This window comes from Portunus trituberculatus, chromosome 24 (genome assembly GCF_017591435.1).
Source record: "Portunus trituberculatus isolate SZX2019 chromosome 24, ASM1759143v1, whole genome shotgun sequence".
NCBI classification, from domain to species: domain Eukaryota; kingdom Metazoa; phylum Arthropoda; class Malacostraca; order Decapoda; family Portunidae; genus Portunus; species Portunus trituberculatus.
In genome coordinates this window covers 9,227,524-9,242,580 of record NC_059278.1, presented here as the reverse complement: position 1 = coordinate 9,242,580, position 15,057 = coordinate 9,227,524, and the positions used below count along the sequence as shown (strand labels likewise).

The following is a 15,057-nucleotide window of genomic DNA, read 5'->3' as shown; positions in this document are numbered from 1 at the left end:
TTGCTTTAAATGTGCAGGCAACCACAAGTCCAAGGATTGCACATCTACAGAGAAGAAATGCATAAACTGTGTGAGGTTTAAGAAACAGAATACTGACCACTCGGCGAATAATAGTTGTTGTGTTGTGTTGGAAAGTGAGATTGACAGGATCAGAAATATTACAGATCATGGCTACTAATGCTGTGAGCTCTATGTTGAAATGTGGTTTATCAAATGTCCAGTCAGTTGGAAACAAGACAATAGAAATCAGAACTTTAATTAATGATGAGAATCTGGATATTCTTGCTTTGACTGAAACATGGCTGAGTGAATATGATACTGCGAAAATTAAAGAAATGACCCCTGACACTCATACATTTGTGCACATACCAAGGAACACGATGCAGACCCATACAGACTACATGAGCCAAGAAATAACCTTGACATGGGATGTCGAGTATTTGCGAGATGCGCACTAAGGATTTACAATAAACTGCCGAGTGATATTAAAGGTTGTGCCAGGATCGATATCTTAAAAAAAAAAAGAAAAGAAATTGAAGACATATTTGTTCAAAGAAGTTTATGATTTTAACGGCATGGAAATCAAAGACAATTAGAGATGCTAGTTGCTTTTCAGGGAGGCTCTGCTGAGCGCTGCCTCGCAGTGGAGCGGAGCCTTGAACAAACACCCCAAGTAACAACAAGTAAGTAACAATTGATCTACACATAGAAATAACTCTCATCTTCCTTCCACACAACTGATCCACCACTAGATACCTCAGTTTTCCACATTTCATACAGAAGCCACAATCATTTTGAAGTCAGGAATAAAAGGAAAAAATTACGCCTGATTAGAGAAGAAAAGAAAAGTAAAAGAAAAAGAGCAAGCAGATGTAAAAGATTCAAAAGCTATCAAAAGATACGAAAATACAAGATGAAACAAAACGTTCACTGGAAAAATAAATCAACACATAAAAGACGCGAGAAAGAACAAGAAAACAAAGGAAAAAGATATTTAAAAGAATCGAGCAAATATTGCAACTACATACCAACCAACAGAGAGAGAGAGAGAGAGAGAGAGAGAGAGAGAGAGAGAGAGAGAGAGAGAGAGTAAATATTGAATAGAGAAAAAAGATTGAAATGAACTGGATAGAAAAATATATGAAAGGATAGTAAGAGACAGGAATTTTGATAAACGAGAGTGGAAACAAAAAAAGTCATCCATGAAAAGAAATTTATTGGAAAAGGAAACAACAATGAATAAAGAATAGATAAAAAGAAACATGTTGAAGAAACTAATAAAAGTCAGAAATTAGATAAGAATAAAAATTACTAAGAAAATAATATACAAGAAAGAGAGAGAGAGAGAGAGAGAGAGAGAGAGAGAGAGAGAGAGAGAGAGAGAGAGAGAGAGAGAGAGAGAGAGAGAGACGATATGGAACTTAATGAATTATGCGGAATATCAAATATCAAGCAACCAAGGAAAAAAATACTGAAAATTCTGAGAAGCTACAGAAAAATCTTAGTCAAACTCCAATTTTCTGAATGAACCTTCCGAAAAATCTGAGCGTTGCCTCTTGGGATCCGCGCAGTGCCTCTCGTCCTGCAGGAACCAGGAGCGATGGTGATCAATTCGTCCCACCCAGTATTCTGTGAGAGAGAGAGAGAGAGAGAGAGAGAGAGAGAGAGAGAGAGAGAGAGAGAGAGAGTGTTGGTTGTCATCCTTCAAGATTTCATTACATTCACACTCGACTTTCTACTAAATGGTAATGGCAAAATTGATTGCGTGTGTGTGTGTGTGTGTGTGTGTGTGTGTGTGTGTGTGTGTGTGTGTGTGTGTGTGTGTGTGTGTCTGTGTGTGTGTGTGTGTGTGTGTGTGTGTGTGTGTGTGTGTGTGTGTGTGTCTGTCTGTCTGTCTGTGTGTGTGTGTGTGTGTGTGTGTGTGTGTGTGTGTGTGTGTGTGTGTGTGTGTGTGTGTGTGTGTGTGTGTGTGTGTGTGTGTGTGTGTTTGACTGTAGTCTGCCACTTCCGTAACTGTTTTATCTTGTTTGTTCCCACCGCACACACATTTAATCACCAACCCACAGAAACGTGCACACACACACACACACACACACACACACACACACACACACACACACACACACACACACACACACACACACACACACACGGTCCCTCCCAATCTCTCCTTGTCCACTCTCTTCTCCTCCTCCTCCTTCTCCTCCTTCTCCTCCTCAAAATCCTTACTAAATCCCTTCTTATTTCCATCACCTTTGTTCTTTCCTTTCCTTTTCTAACCTTTAAATTCAACACCACATTTTACCTAGTCCTCCTCCTCCTCCTCTTCCTCTTCCTCCTTCCGTCTCTGTTTACCTGTAATTGAAGCCAGTGTCCCAGCTGTGCCCCCGTACTCCTGCGGCAACATCTCCCTTGGCACGCTTCTCTGTAGGCTGTCCATGTCGCTCCCGTGAATGTGGATCTGAATGGGACACAGGGATGCAGAATCACGTATAACTGAGGCCTGTGTATTAATGTTGCGCCTGTGTTCTTTGTTTCTCGTGTTGCCTGTGTTTTTTTTTTATTATCATCTTTTTTATTCGATTTTTTCATTTGTGTTGTCTTGTCATGTTCTTTGCTTTCTGTCTGTCTGTCTGTCTGTCTGTCTGTCTGTCTGTCTGTCTGTCTGTCCGTCTGTCCGTCCGTCCGTCCGTCCGTCCGTCCGTCCGTCCGTCCGTCCGTCCGTCCGTTCGTCCGTCCGTCCGTCCGTCCGTCTCTCTCTCTCTCTCTCTCTCTCTCTCTCTCTCTCTCTCTCTCTCTCTCTCTCTCTCTCTCTCTCTCTCTCTCTCTCTCTCTCTCTCTCTCTCTCTCTCTCTCTCTCTCTCTCTCACACACACACACACACACACACACACACACACACACACACACACACACACACACACACACACACACACACACACACACACACACACCTGTGCCGCGCCTACCTATTGGTTCAGCTTCCTAATTAGTGTGACAAATTGCAATGGGCGGCTCAGGCATCGATTACATGCAAATGAGGGCGACTGTGGGAGGGATAAGTGTAATTGATATTTTCACTATCATTATCACATTATTACCACCATCACCATCACCACCTATCACCATCTGTCACTATTATCATCATTCATATCACGCGCATCATCACAATTGCTCCACTATTCATCACCATTTCTTTTTACCATTCATATTTTTCGTAGCATCATCACCATTGCTTATCATATTCTTTTTTATTTACAGCTTTCAATTGTCTGTATTCACTATCATCATCACCAATTCATTACCATCTCCACAATCACCACTACTGTTTCTCTCCTCATCCTATTCATTAATCATCAATTAATCACCATCACCACAGTCACCATCATTACTTCCATCAACATCCTACTCCTTAATTCACCACCAATTCATCACCACCACCACAATCATCACTGCTACCCTCCTCGTCCTCCATTCTATCATCATCGCCTCACACGTCAGCACGCAAGGCTCTTATCGTCAATACTTACCCTCTTCTTCATCTTCTCCCGCATGAAAGGCTTGAACAGGTTGAAGAGGGCATCGAAAGCGCTGGGTGTGTAGACGTAGTGAACCGCCTTAGGTCGCAAGGGGTAGCCATCCTGTGGAGAAATTGAAGTTTATGATGATTTTTTTCCTCCTACCTTTCCTTTTCTTCTCTCTCGTTTTCTCTCTTTTTTTGTGGTTGCGTGTATTTTTTTTCACTGTCAGGGTATGTTTCATGCGAGCTTTATTTTCTACTTTCGTTTTTTTTATTATACTTTGTTTGAAAATCAGTGTTTTTTGTTTATTTTTTAGTTTTATATTTGTGTCTTCTCTACATCCCCGTCGTTTTCTCTGTTTATGCTACTCTTCGGTGCCTTCCCCTTTTTGTGTATTTGAGTTATTATCCTCCTTTCTCTTCCCCCCTTTTCTCTCTCTATTTTTCGCACTCCTGTGAAAAAAAAAAATCGCATTTCCTCCAAAAGTGGCTCCGCGTGTCTCTCTTTCCATGTCTCATTCCCTCATATTTTCCTTAAGTTATTCCTGCACTTCACCGTTTTTTGTGCGCACTTACCGCTCATTCACCTGTCTTGTGTCACCCATTTTTACCTGCCCTACCAGAATTTACCTGCTTGTCAGCCCACCACCAACCCACCACCAAGCCGCCACAAGTACAAACACCTTCCACTCTTATCCTCACCACTACCACCACAATTTACCACATACCATCACCACCACCACCTAGAACACACCTGCCAAGTCTTGAGCACGCGTTTGACGAGCGGAAGAGGAAGCGAAGTGACGTGAGCCAGAGTGAGGCCAGTCATGTCATTGGCCTGCACGATTCCCTTGATGGTGGTTTGTTCATCATCAAGGAAGAGCGCGTCGAATAACATGCCTGCAGCTTTGAAGAGGTCCTCGGGTCTGTCCGTGGCAGGGTTCCAGGCTCCCAGGCGGCCAAAGATGACCTTTCTCCCCTGCTGGTCGTAGCCTGGCAGGGGAACCATCAAACTAAGCCAGAAAGGGAAGAAAAGAGGGGAAAAATGGTGTCATGTGATGTGATGTGGTGGGCAGGGAACGATGATGGTAATGGTAATGGTAATGGTCTTTATGTGTGTGTGTGTGTGTGTGTGTGTGTGTGTGTGTGTGTGTGTGTGTGTGTGTGTGTGTGTGTGTGTGTGTGTGTGTGTGTGTGTGTGTGTGTGTAATTCACCTCGGTCGTCTGCTGGTCACCCAGCCAGTCTTCCCCATTACGGAGCGAGCTCAGAGCTCATAGACCGATCTTCGGGTAGGACTGAGACCACAACACACTACACACACCGGGAAAGCGAGGCCACAACCCTCGAGTTACATCCCGTACCTATTTACTGCTAGGTGAACAGGGCTACACATTAAGAGGCTTGCCCATTTGCCTCGCCGCGCGTGCACTCAACCCGGCCCTCTCGATTGTGAGTCGAGCGTGCTAACCACTACACTACCCGGTGTGTGTGTGTGTGTGTGTGTGTGTGTGTGTGTGCATGTGTGTATAAGTGTGTGTGTATGTGTGTGTATATGTGTGTGTAATTTCAAAGCGCTGTGTTCAGGGAGGATTAAAGGGGGCTCAATTGGAATCCTTATAACTCCAATACGTCCCTGGTGTGAAAATAAAGAATACAAAGCAAATTCTGAAAATAGATGACAGGAAATCCAACAGTAAACAATAATAAATACATAAATAAGTAAATAAATGGAGAAGAGGAAAAGCATGATAGCAACGTTTACCAATCCATCAACTATTTTTCCAGACGCTTACGTTACCTGGCCTTGTATAAAGAGCATCAATTACGCAAAACAGCAGCGTGATACCTATCGTGAATTGGAATGAAGTTAAAGGGATGCTGTGAGCAAAATCTTTTACCACTTTGACTTCTGTATTCTCTCAGCTTTGATTAAATAGTATGGGAGCTTAGAATTTTACTTATAAATAACCAGGTTTTTGTTCTTAATCAAATGTTCCGATGGCTTATCTCAACCACGTTTTATAGGCTCTAGTGAAAATTATTTTATGTTTCCAAATATATGTTTAAGATTTTAGTGATAGTTTAGTAAAGGTTCTACTCAGTCAGTAAGGGAAAACACCATTGGGAACCTGATTAATCATCTGAGAAAACTGATCTGGAGAAAACTGAAGCCCTTAAGATTCCTCCAGTCCCTGAATTATTATTACCTCTTGAATTGTCTTTTTTTTTTCGTTATTTACGTTTAGGATTACGGAAATGAAATAACAAAACACGTACTGTTGATAATCGAGGAGTTAGAGAGAACTTACTTCATCTTAAGAATTGACTTTCGTTTTGGATAAGGTAATAATGAAGAAAACTCTCCTTAACATTACCTGTCAAGGAGTAAAGGGAACTTACTCACCCCTTCTTAAGAATCGACCTCAGTTTTGGATCAGAAGGGTCACGGCCTTGAAACATGTCCGGATTAGCGCCCTTGGAGGAGTAGTAGACATCGAGCTTTGCCTTGGTCTTCTCGAGGGAGTATTTACACCCACGAAGGTAGCGGAGGATGGTGGTGCGGTCTGTGTGCAATGACATACATAAGAGCAGATGAGCATCAGAGTAGGTGAAAGAAACGGATAGGCCTACACGTGGCTATTTCTAAAGAAGTAACGTATATCCTCCTCTTCTCCTTGTTCATAAAGGTTTCCAGTCTATTAAAGCTCTCTATTCCCTCGGTACTAACAGTGTGAGTACTAAGTCTATTTCTGTCATATCTCTCTCTCTCTCTCTCTCTCTCTCTCTCTCTCTCTCTCTCTCTCTGTGCGACATGAAGTACCCGTGTGTGTGTGTGATGTGGAGTTTGAAGTGCTACTGTAAAAAGTTGTTGGCGTCAGAAGTTAGTTACAATGCGTGCTGTGTGTTCTCTGTGGCTGCGAGGGCATGTTGAGTTGTGCTAAGTGCTGGAGGTTAAAGGCCCTTTGTATTGCGTTGAGCGTCAGATAAAACGAAGGCTTAGGCAACGCGTGATGTAACGAATGTAGATGTAAGACATAAAATAGCTGGTAGGTCTACACTTCTGTTGGGTGGAGTGTTATCAGGGAGACAGAAATAGATCCGTGATTGTTCTATTTCTATACAACAATAATGGTTGAATAATAAAAGAAATAATGCCTTGGAGTTAGATTAATTTAGTTTTGCACAGAGAGAGAGAGAGAGAGAGAGAGAGAGAGAGAGAGAGAGAGAGAGAGAGAGAGAGAGAGAGAGCACTATGCCATACTCTATAAAGAACAAAGTGACAAAATTCCATAAAGTCTCCTCGCTATAGATTCCCCTCTTCAAAGTTTTTAAGCCTCACACACAACAACAATGGAACACAGGTATGCACGCAGTCTGCCTCTCTGCACCCTATCCCTTTCCAAGTTTCCAGCAACCTGACATTTTAGTCTTCACAGTCACAACCCGATACACTACCAACACTTAAAATTGTTCTTATCGATTAATTAAACTAACAAACCAAGCGGCTAAAGTGTATTATTATTATTATTATTATTATTATTATTATTATTATTATTATTATTATTATTATTATTATTATTTTGATTGGAATGTAGATTTTTCACTGATTTCTTCTTAATCCCTTCATTAGTGGGACACGTTTTTACCTTGAATTAGTGTACGATTAGATAATTTTATTGACATTATGGAGGTCAGAAGATTAAAGGCCAATTTTCACTATTTCAGTCTCCAACATAAATTTCTGAAGCTGTATACAATCACCAAATGATAAGCAGAATGAATATGGAAACGCGTCATGGTACTCAAGGGGCTAAGTTAATTGAAGTGGTCAGATCCAAACTTACTATATCATACTACTACGCTATATTTCCAGAAGATACTATCGGTAGAGAAGTGAGTGGTCGAGGAGTTTAAGCCTCTTCATACTTGTGTTATTTTTGTCTTGGTGAAATTAGTTAGGGGCAGTAAAGGAGGTTTCAAGACGCAAGGAAATTTTGAATAACTCTTTTGACTAATTATTTTTAGGGGAATAGCACCTTTAATATAGCTTCTTCTTTTTTCATCCATTTACATACATTCTCTCTCTCTCTCTCTCTCTCTCTCTCTCTCTCTCTCTCTCTCTCTCTCTCTCTCTCTCTCTCTCTCTCTCTCTCTCTCTCTCTCTCATAAAGCAACGCATTCGGTCAACGCACTCACCTGTCCTGGCGTTGAGGCCGTGCTGTTGAAGTAGCCACTGCCTCACTGCCTCAATATCCCTCTCCCTTTGCGCCGGCTCCTCCCCCAGCTCCTCCTTCGCTAACCTGTCCATCTTCGCACTCCGACAGCCCTCCTCCGTGCTGGGCATTCCGGGAGGCAGGGGAAGTTTGGCACGAGTAACAAGAGTCGTGCAGAGTAGAAAGAAATACTGAAAGGAAAATAGTGAGATAAAGTGGTATTAGTTATGAGATGTTGCGTTTTGTTATGTGAGTCGTGAGTGATATTGTTGTTGTGGATTTTCTTTTATAATGTTTCTGTTAAGTTGTTTGGCTTGTCAGGGAAAAGTTGGTGTGGTGATGGTTGAGGTGATATGAGTAGAAAAGGAATGTTTGATGTTAAGTTATTGATTCAGTGGTGTTGAGTTATTTATTGTCATGTTATCCCTTACCTAATCCTTTTACTGCTTGATAACTTTTTTTTTTTCCATTATCAGAAAGTGGTCTTGTAGCATGTAGGTGGTAAAAGATATATGACAAGACTGGCATAGGCAACATTCTCAGGGTCAGTGGTGTAGGATGCAAGAAATAATGTGTTCAAGCTTGCTAAACTTAGATTTTAGAAAGCAATGAAGAGCGATCTGTTTCCAATTAGAGTGGTGAATGAATGGCATAGACTCAGTAATTAGGTTGTTATCGCTGAGTCATTAGGGAGTTTTAAAAGATTAGACGCATTTATGGATGTGGATGAAAGGTGGATATAAATAAAATTGTTTCATTACAGAGACTCCCACATGTAAGTTTGACAATTTCTTACACCAGTTCTTATTTCTTATGATATTAAAGTTTTACATCACCTTTTAGATCCAGTTATTTCATGCAAGTCTCTCTAAAATTTAAATAAACTCTACAAAAGATAGATAAACCAAGACAGAAAGAAAAGTTAATAGATAACCTCCAATTCCTCCTCCCTTCTAAATGGTCTTATAAATAATTCCAAAGTGCACTGAGTAAAGACTGCCAAAGAAAAGATTCATTACATTGTCTCTTGATTGGTATGTGAAATTACTCTGTATGTGATGAAGTGCACTAGTTGTTTTGTCGCAGTTGTGGTGTTGAGCATGAGATTTGTTAGTGTTTGAATGAGTTGTAAGTATTGTAATCTGTATACATGTACGGTGGTGTGTGGTGAAATTTTGAATATCTTAAATTGAGATAGTTACCCCAGAACTCTCCCTTAGCATTCGTTTTCTGTCATTAATGCTGTAAACACACACACACACACACACACACACACACTCTCTCTCTCTCTCTCTCTCTCTCTCTCTCTCTCTCTCTCTCTCTCTCTCATTAGTTACTGCTGCTCATTGTCCTCCTTCTATCACCACCATCACAACCACCACCTCCTACTTCTACTACTACTTCTACAATTACGTATGTACATGTGCATCACCGTTACTACTGATAATGCTGCCACACTCAACCTTTGACCTCGGTGTGAGAGTTGCTTGTTATCTTCATTCATTGTTCTCATGAAACTAAACTGTATTATCTTTTCCTAAAACGAATCATCTATTCTCTTAAAGCTAAACCATCTACCCACTTTAAACGAAATAATACTCGATAACACACACACACACACACACACACACACACACACACACACACATTAGATAACTTCTCTTTCTTTCTTTCGATCGGTATTAAGCTTTCTGTTGATTTTATTGGTTTTCGTATGGAATAGTTATACGTATATTTATTATTATATATCATATTAATCTACATTAGGAGCAAATATTTCGTACATATAAGTTCATACTGTTCGAACTCTCTCTCTCTCTCTCTCTCTCTCTCTCTCTCTCTCTCTCTCTCTCTCTCTACCTTTAATTCGCTGGTGTGCTGGATTGCCTGGCAGGTCCTGAGTTAACAATCTCTCCACCTTTGTTACTGACAGTGAGAAAAACACTGGAAAAGAAGTCGAACCTCCACTGAAACTCGGTAGGAAGGAGCTTAATTGTGGCGAGCAGAAACAGCAAAGTGGTGAGTGTGGTGATTCTTTGTGGTTGTGGTGGTGATAGTGGTTGTATGAGTGTAAATAGTGATGATAGTGGTGAGGGAGGGAGGGTGTATGTACTATGTACGTGTGTTGTATTGCTGAAGGGATTGGATGGACGCCTTGCTCTGAATGATGTGGCAAGTAATGGGTCTGTGTTATCTCGTGTCAATATCTAAGTTGATAACTGTGACGCCCACTGATAAGCCTTAAATGTGGTGTGACGTACGCATCATTACCATCACCATCGTTATCATCGTTACTATATGTTATTTATTTATTTATTTATTTTTTCCTCCTTTTTTGTTTCTTGTCTTCTTCTTCTTCTTCTTCTTCTTCTTCTTCTTCTTCTTCTTCTTCTTCTTCTTTTCTTCTTCATATTGTTATTCTTCTTCTTCTTCTTCTTTATTATTATTATTATTATTATTATTATTATTATTATTATTATTATATTATTATTATTATTATTATTATTATTATTATTATTATTATTATTATTATTATTATTATTGTTATTATTATTATTATTATAATTATTATGAATATTGATCCTGGCATACTAACAAGTGTTCTGAAATGCCCACTCAAACTGGTGAAGTGCTGAGGGTTTCCAGAGTATAAGAATTTCAGTGCCAGTTTTCTTGTATGTACTTGTTCTATTCTACTGTTTACATGTATATTCTTATTAAAAAAAAAAAAAAAAAAAACCCAGGCTGGAGTAAGAAATACATGGAAGGAAAAAGGTGAACTATTTTGATATTCTGGAAAAGCATTAATCTCCAAAAAAAAAAAAATAAATAAATAAATAAATAAAATAATAATAATAATAATAATAATAATAATAATAATAATAATAATAATAATAATAATAATAATAATAATAATAACCTGACATTTTTTTTTTCATTTTTATTACTCACGTCTATACCAAGGTAGAGTTTTGTCAATAGTACGTGCTTTCTTTCAATATTTACATATGTATACACGTGTTCTATTCCACTTTTTTTCTAGATATGGAGTACTTCCCCAAGTTATCTAGAATAATGTATCCTTACAGTAGCAACAGTGATAGTGGTTGTATGAATGAAGATAACCGTGAGTTAGGTAATGGTCCAAAGCAGGTCATTCTTTAGCAGGATACAGTACGTAGACGTGAGTACAGAGTCTGCTATAGCATTGTCATTGTTGACTTCTAGAACACTGAAGATTCATTTGCATGGTTTAGTAGCGACTATATACAACGTTGATTTTCTCTCTACTTAGCGTCTTAACTATTTAATCAATTCTTTCACTAACACTAAAACACTGAGCAAAATCTCAACATTGAAGCATCTACAGGAAAAAAAGAAAAGAAAATAGACAAATAAATGTATAGATTTTCAAATCTCTATTCGGTGTAGAATAAAGAAAAAAAATAAGTGAATTGCAATTGAGAAACAACCAAGGAGGTTGAATAAGGAAAAGCAGAATGATGTCACAAAGGTGAAGCCGACGCGCTATTGGTCCGCTGCTGCCTTACCCCCTTACATCCATACATTACCAGCCGAGTCCAAGTTGCGCTCCTCGTTTTCCGTCTTAGTTCATATTTCGAGACTGCCTACCATATATGTGACCATAAAAGGCTCCTAATAGTTGTGGCATACGGTGACACGATTATTTGGACGGGAAATCATACATGCAAATGAAATAATATAGGGTTTTCAGCTTCGGTGGACTTGAGTGAAAGGTGGAAGCTATCTCTGGGGCACGTGTATAGCTGGACCAAGTCATGTACACATGTAAATATACATGTTCATATAGATGTGGACATGTAAATATACATTTGCATATAGATAAAGGATAAACAAACTGTATGTCAGATGAAAGTTGGCCTGAATGTTGATTTTTCTTGGTGTATTAATTACCTAACAGATGATCTCAAATACCGTATAGGTCTCTCTCTCTCTCTCTCTCTCTCTCTCTCTCTCTCTCTCTCTCTCTCTCTCTCTCTCTCTCTCTCTCTCTCTCTCTCTTTACAGCTTTTATTCAGAATGATATGTGATTTTGTGATTTAAAGTCACTGTACATTGAAAAAGCATCAAATCACTGAAACGTTACTTCACTGTTTTTCCTTGTCATGCAATAAACAAAAAGCAATCTTCTTACCATAATTTCTCCTGGAAATCCCTGGTGTATTTCTATCATTATTGTACGAGTAGCTATTTGGCATTAGCACCATTGATAAAGGGTCTACATGAAAAGGTTAGGAAACTATAATGTGGTTTATATAAGTCAAACCATCAGTTCTTTCTTAGTTTTAGACTAGTTGCTGCTGCTGCTGCTGCTGTACATATATATATATATATATATATATATATATATATATATATATATATATATATATATATATATATATATATATATATATATATATATATATATATATATATATATGCCAATGAGCTCTGAAAATATTATCTTTGGAATAATTATCTCTAATATGGGAAAGACAAGTGATGGATTAGTACGAGAGATATCATACACTACTTCCTGTTCCTATGCTGCTGGTGCCAGTCGGTCCTGAAAAAAAATCGGCAATTTCCCATTTCTTAATACGGGAGAGGCCAATATTTTGGGGGTGAGTTGCCGATCGTAAGCTCTGCCCACCGCCTCATAAGCTCCGGGGTCAGTTCGGTGGTGATGGTAGTGTTTCTCTTTTACTTCTTTTTTTTTAGTACAACAGGATAGGCGCTTGCCGTCTCTTTGATCTAACCTCCTTGAAAACAACTTAGCAAATAGGAGGTTAAGGGACATCAACAATAAGATGAGCGTCTGAAAAGTTGGTGGTAGATAAATGAATAAGAAGCAGCATCAAGTTCAGAACAGTGTCAGGAAGGGAGCAGGTGGCCATCACAGCGACACTCCCACAGTGACGCCACCTCAGAATATTCCCAATGACAAGGTATCTCGACATTATCAGGTTGACTCAGAGCCTTACTCCGTCTAGATAGAGTCAGCTATATCCACGGAGTCATTCAATCCCTCGACCACTGCAACCTTCACTGGGTTCCGTAAAGGAAAACATGATATCTTCTATAAATTTTAGCTCAATGTATGTTAAAATCACGTTAATGCACGTGGAGAGAGTTGAAAGAGGAGAAAGGAATGGAGGCTGTCGGTGTGCAAGGAAGGAGGAATGGATTTCCAAATTTCTAATCTCTCTCTCATCTATTCCTCCTTCCTTCCACACCGACAGCCTTCACTTCTAATTCCTCCTCCTTTGTTCTCTTCCTTTTGCACTTCCTCCTCCTCTTACCACCACCATCACTACCACCACCACCACTACTACTACTACTACTACTACTACTACTACTACTACTACTACTACTACTACTACTACTACTACTACTACTACTACTACTACTACTTACATGCTAACATTAACTTACATGATGGTCCTTCCTCTTCTTCTTCTGCTGTTGGTGATGCTTGTTTGCGGTGTTTGTATTCCTGTTCTTCCTCTGCTGCTGTCGCTTCTTCCTCCTCCTGACCCTGACAACTACATGGGTCATCTAACTGACTAACTAACCTAACCTAACCTATCCTATCTTATCAATGCTTGAGTCAGTCAGGAAGAGGAAGGACCATCATGTAAGTTAATGTTAGCATGTAGTAGTAGTAGTAGTAGTAGTAGTAGTAGTAGTAGTAGTAGTAGTAGTAGTAGTAGGAGGAGGAGAAGGAGGAGGAGGAGGAGGAGGAGGAGGAGGAGGAGGAGGAGGAGAAAGGGAATAAGACGGAGAAAGGACAAGGAATTAAAAATGAAGGCTGTCGGTTCGGAAAGAAGAAAGAAAGAGCTATAGGAATGGATGATATGTTTTTGTTGCTCTCTCTCTCTCTCTCTCTCTCTCTCTCTCTCTCTCTCTCTCTCTCTCTCTCTCTCTCTCTCTCTCTCTCTCTCTCTCTCTGGGTGAGTGAGTGAGTGAATGAGTGAGTGAGTGAGTAAGAGAGAGAGAGAGAGAGAGAGAGAGAGAGAGAGAGAGAGAGAGAGAGAGAGAAATAAACAAAAAAACAGAGAAAGGCAAACAGACGAATAAACAGACAGACAGAGAGACAGTGGGAGAGAGAAGTGATCAGTGGATTAGTTGAGTTAGAGCCACGTAAGAAAAAACCAAAACAAAAAAACAAGCACACAATGACCAAGAGAACAGACAGGAAGAGAGACAGGAAGGGAGGCAGACGGATAGACAGAGGACTAGAACACCACCATCACTGACTGATAAAATGATTCACCCCACGCACTTTTTAATTTCCCGTAAACCCGCGACGCTCACTTTCCTGCAAATGTGAATGCGGGGAAAAAAAAAAGAAAAGATACACATGTCAGCCAGATCGCAGTTGATATGGATGTTCTCTCGTTAATATAGAAAAACCCTGTGCCGCTCCAGGTTAGTGTGGCTTCAGTAACTAAGTGTAATATGTAACGACTCAGTGTTCTCCCTCCCAAATTTCACAGACTGGCAAAAAAAAAAAAAAAAATGAATTGAGTAGGGAAGACATCTGAGAGAGAGAGAGAGAGAGAGAGAGAGAGAGAGAGAGAGAGAGAGAGAGAGAGAGAGAGAGAGAGAGAGAGAGAGAGAGAGAGAGAGAGAGAGAGAGATTACACACTGATCTCTCTCCCTCTCAATAATAAAATGAGCGTGTGAAAAGTTGTTGATAGATAGATGAATAAAAAGCAGCATTAAGTTCATAACAATGTCAGGGAGGGAACAGGTGGCCATCACAGCGACACTCTCACAGTGACGCCACCTCAGAGTATTCCCAGTGACAAGGTATCTCGGCATTATCAACATGACTCAGAACCTTATTCCGTCTAGATAGTCAGCTTTATTCACGGAGTCATTCAGTCTCTCTTGAAGACTTCAGATATCTTCATATATAATATTTTTATCCCTTGTGTCTATAATGGTTGTCTTTAAATTTTAATTCAGTCAATGCTAAAATTACATCAATGTTCGTTTTCTTTGTTGGAGTGAGTTTTAGTTGGTGAATAGAAGGGAAAACAATAGCAATTTGGACACTGAAAAATATAGGAGTACGTTTCTTCAAATCTCATTGCACATCACTGAGCTTCAGGTCAACATATTAATGAATTTCAGATTAGTAAATGTTAGTAAATATACACAACCCAGCATCCTATCTCTTACACATGGCTATATTTCACTGTTCGAGATTGCTTGAGTAAATATAAAGAAAGTATATATCGAAAGAAATTTGTAATTTTAGACATTTTATTTATAGAATATACAGAGAG

General features: G+C 39.5%; 1 protein-coding gene across 1 annotated transcript; it reads right to left on the bottom strand.

Moving 5' to 3' along the window:
- Positions 1–312: 312 nt before the first annotated feature.
- On the bottom strand, positions 313–9,906 carry LOC123508425 (alpha-tocopherol transfer protein-like). Its single transcript, XM_045262164.1, has 7 exons — positions 9,596–9,906; positions 7,719–7,926; positions 5,926–6,085; positions 4,275–4,533; positions 3,531–3,641; positions 2,356–2,461; positions 313–1,629 (listed from the first exon to the last, which is right to left on the bottom strand). Exons 2-7 carry the CDS (start codon positions 7,864–7,866, stop codon positions 1,502–1,504), a joined length of 912 nt encoding a protein of 303 aa, XP_045118099.1. The 5' UTR covers positions 7,867–7,926; positions 9,596–9,906; the 3' UTR covers positions 313–1,501.
- Positions 9,907–15,057: the final 5,151 nt, after the last annotated feature.

What these genes read in the sequence shown, in the direction of transcription:
- LOC123508425 (XM_045262164.1), bottom strand. Translation starts at nt 7,866, where the DNA reads ATGCCCAGCACGGAGGAGGGCTGTCGGAGTGCGAAGATGGACAGGTTA. An exon ending in AGGTCGATTCTTAAGAAGGG is followed by an intron (nt 4,534 to 5,925) that starts GTGAGTAAGTTC and finishes TTTCTGGCTTAG; the next exon opens with TTTGATGGTTCCCCTGCCAG. An exon ending in GACACTGGCTTCAATTACAG is followed by an intron (nt 1,630 to 2,355) that starts GTAAACAGAGAC and finishes TCTCTCTCACAG; the next exon opens with AATACTGGGTGGGACGAATT.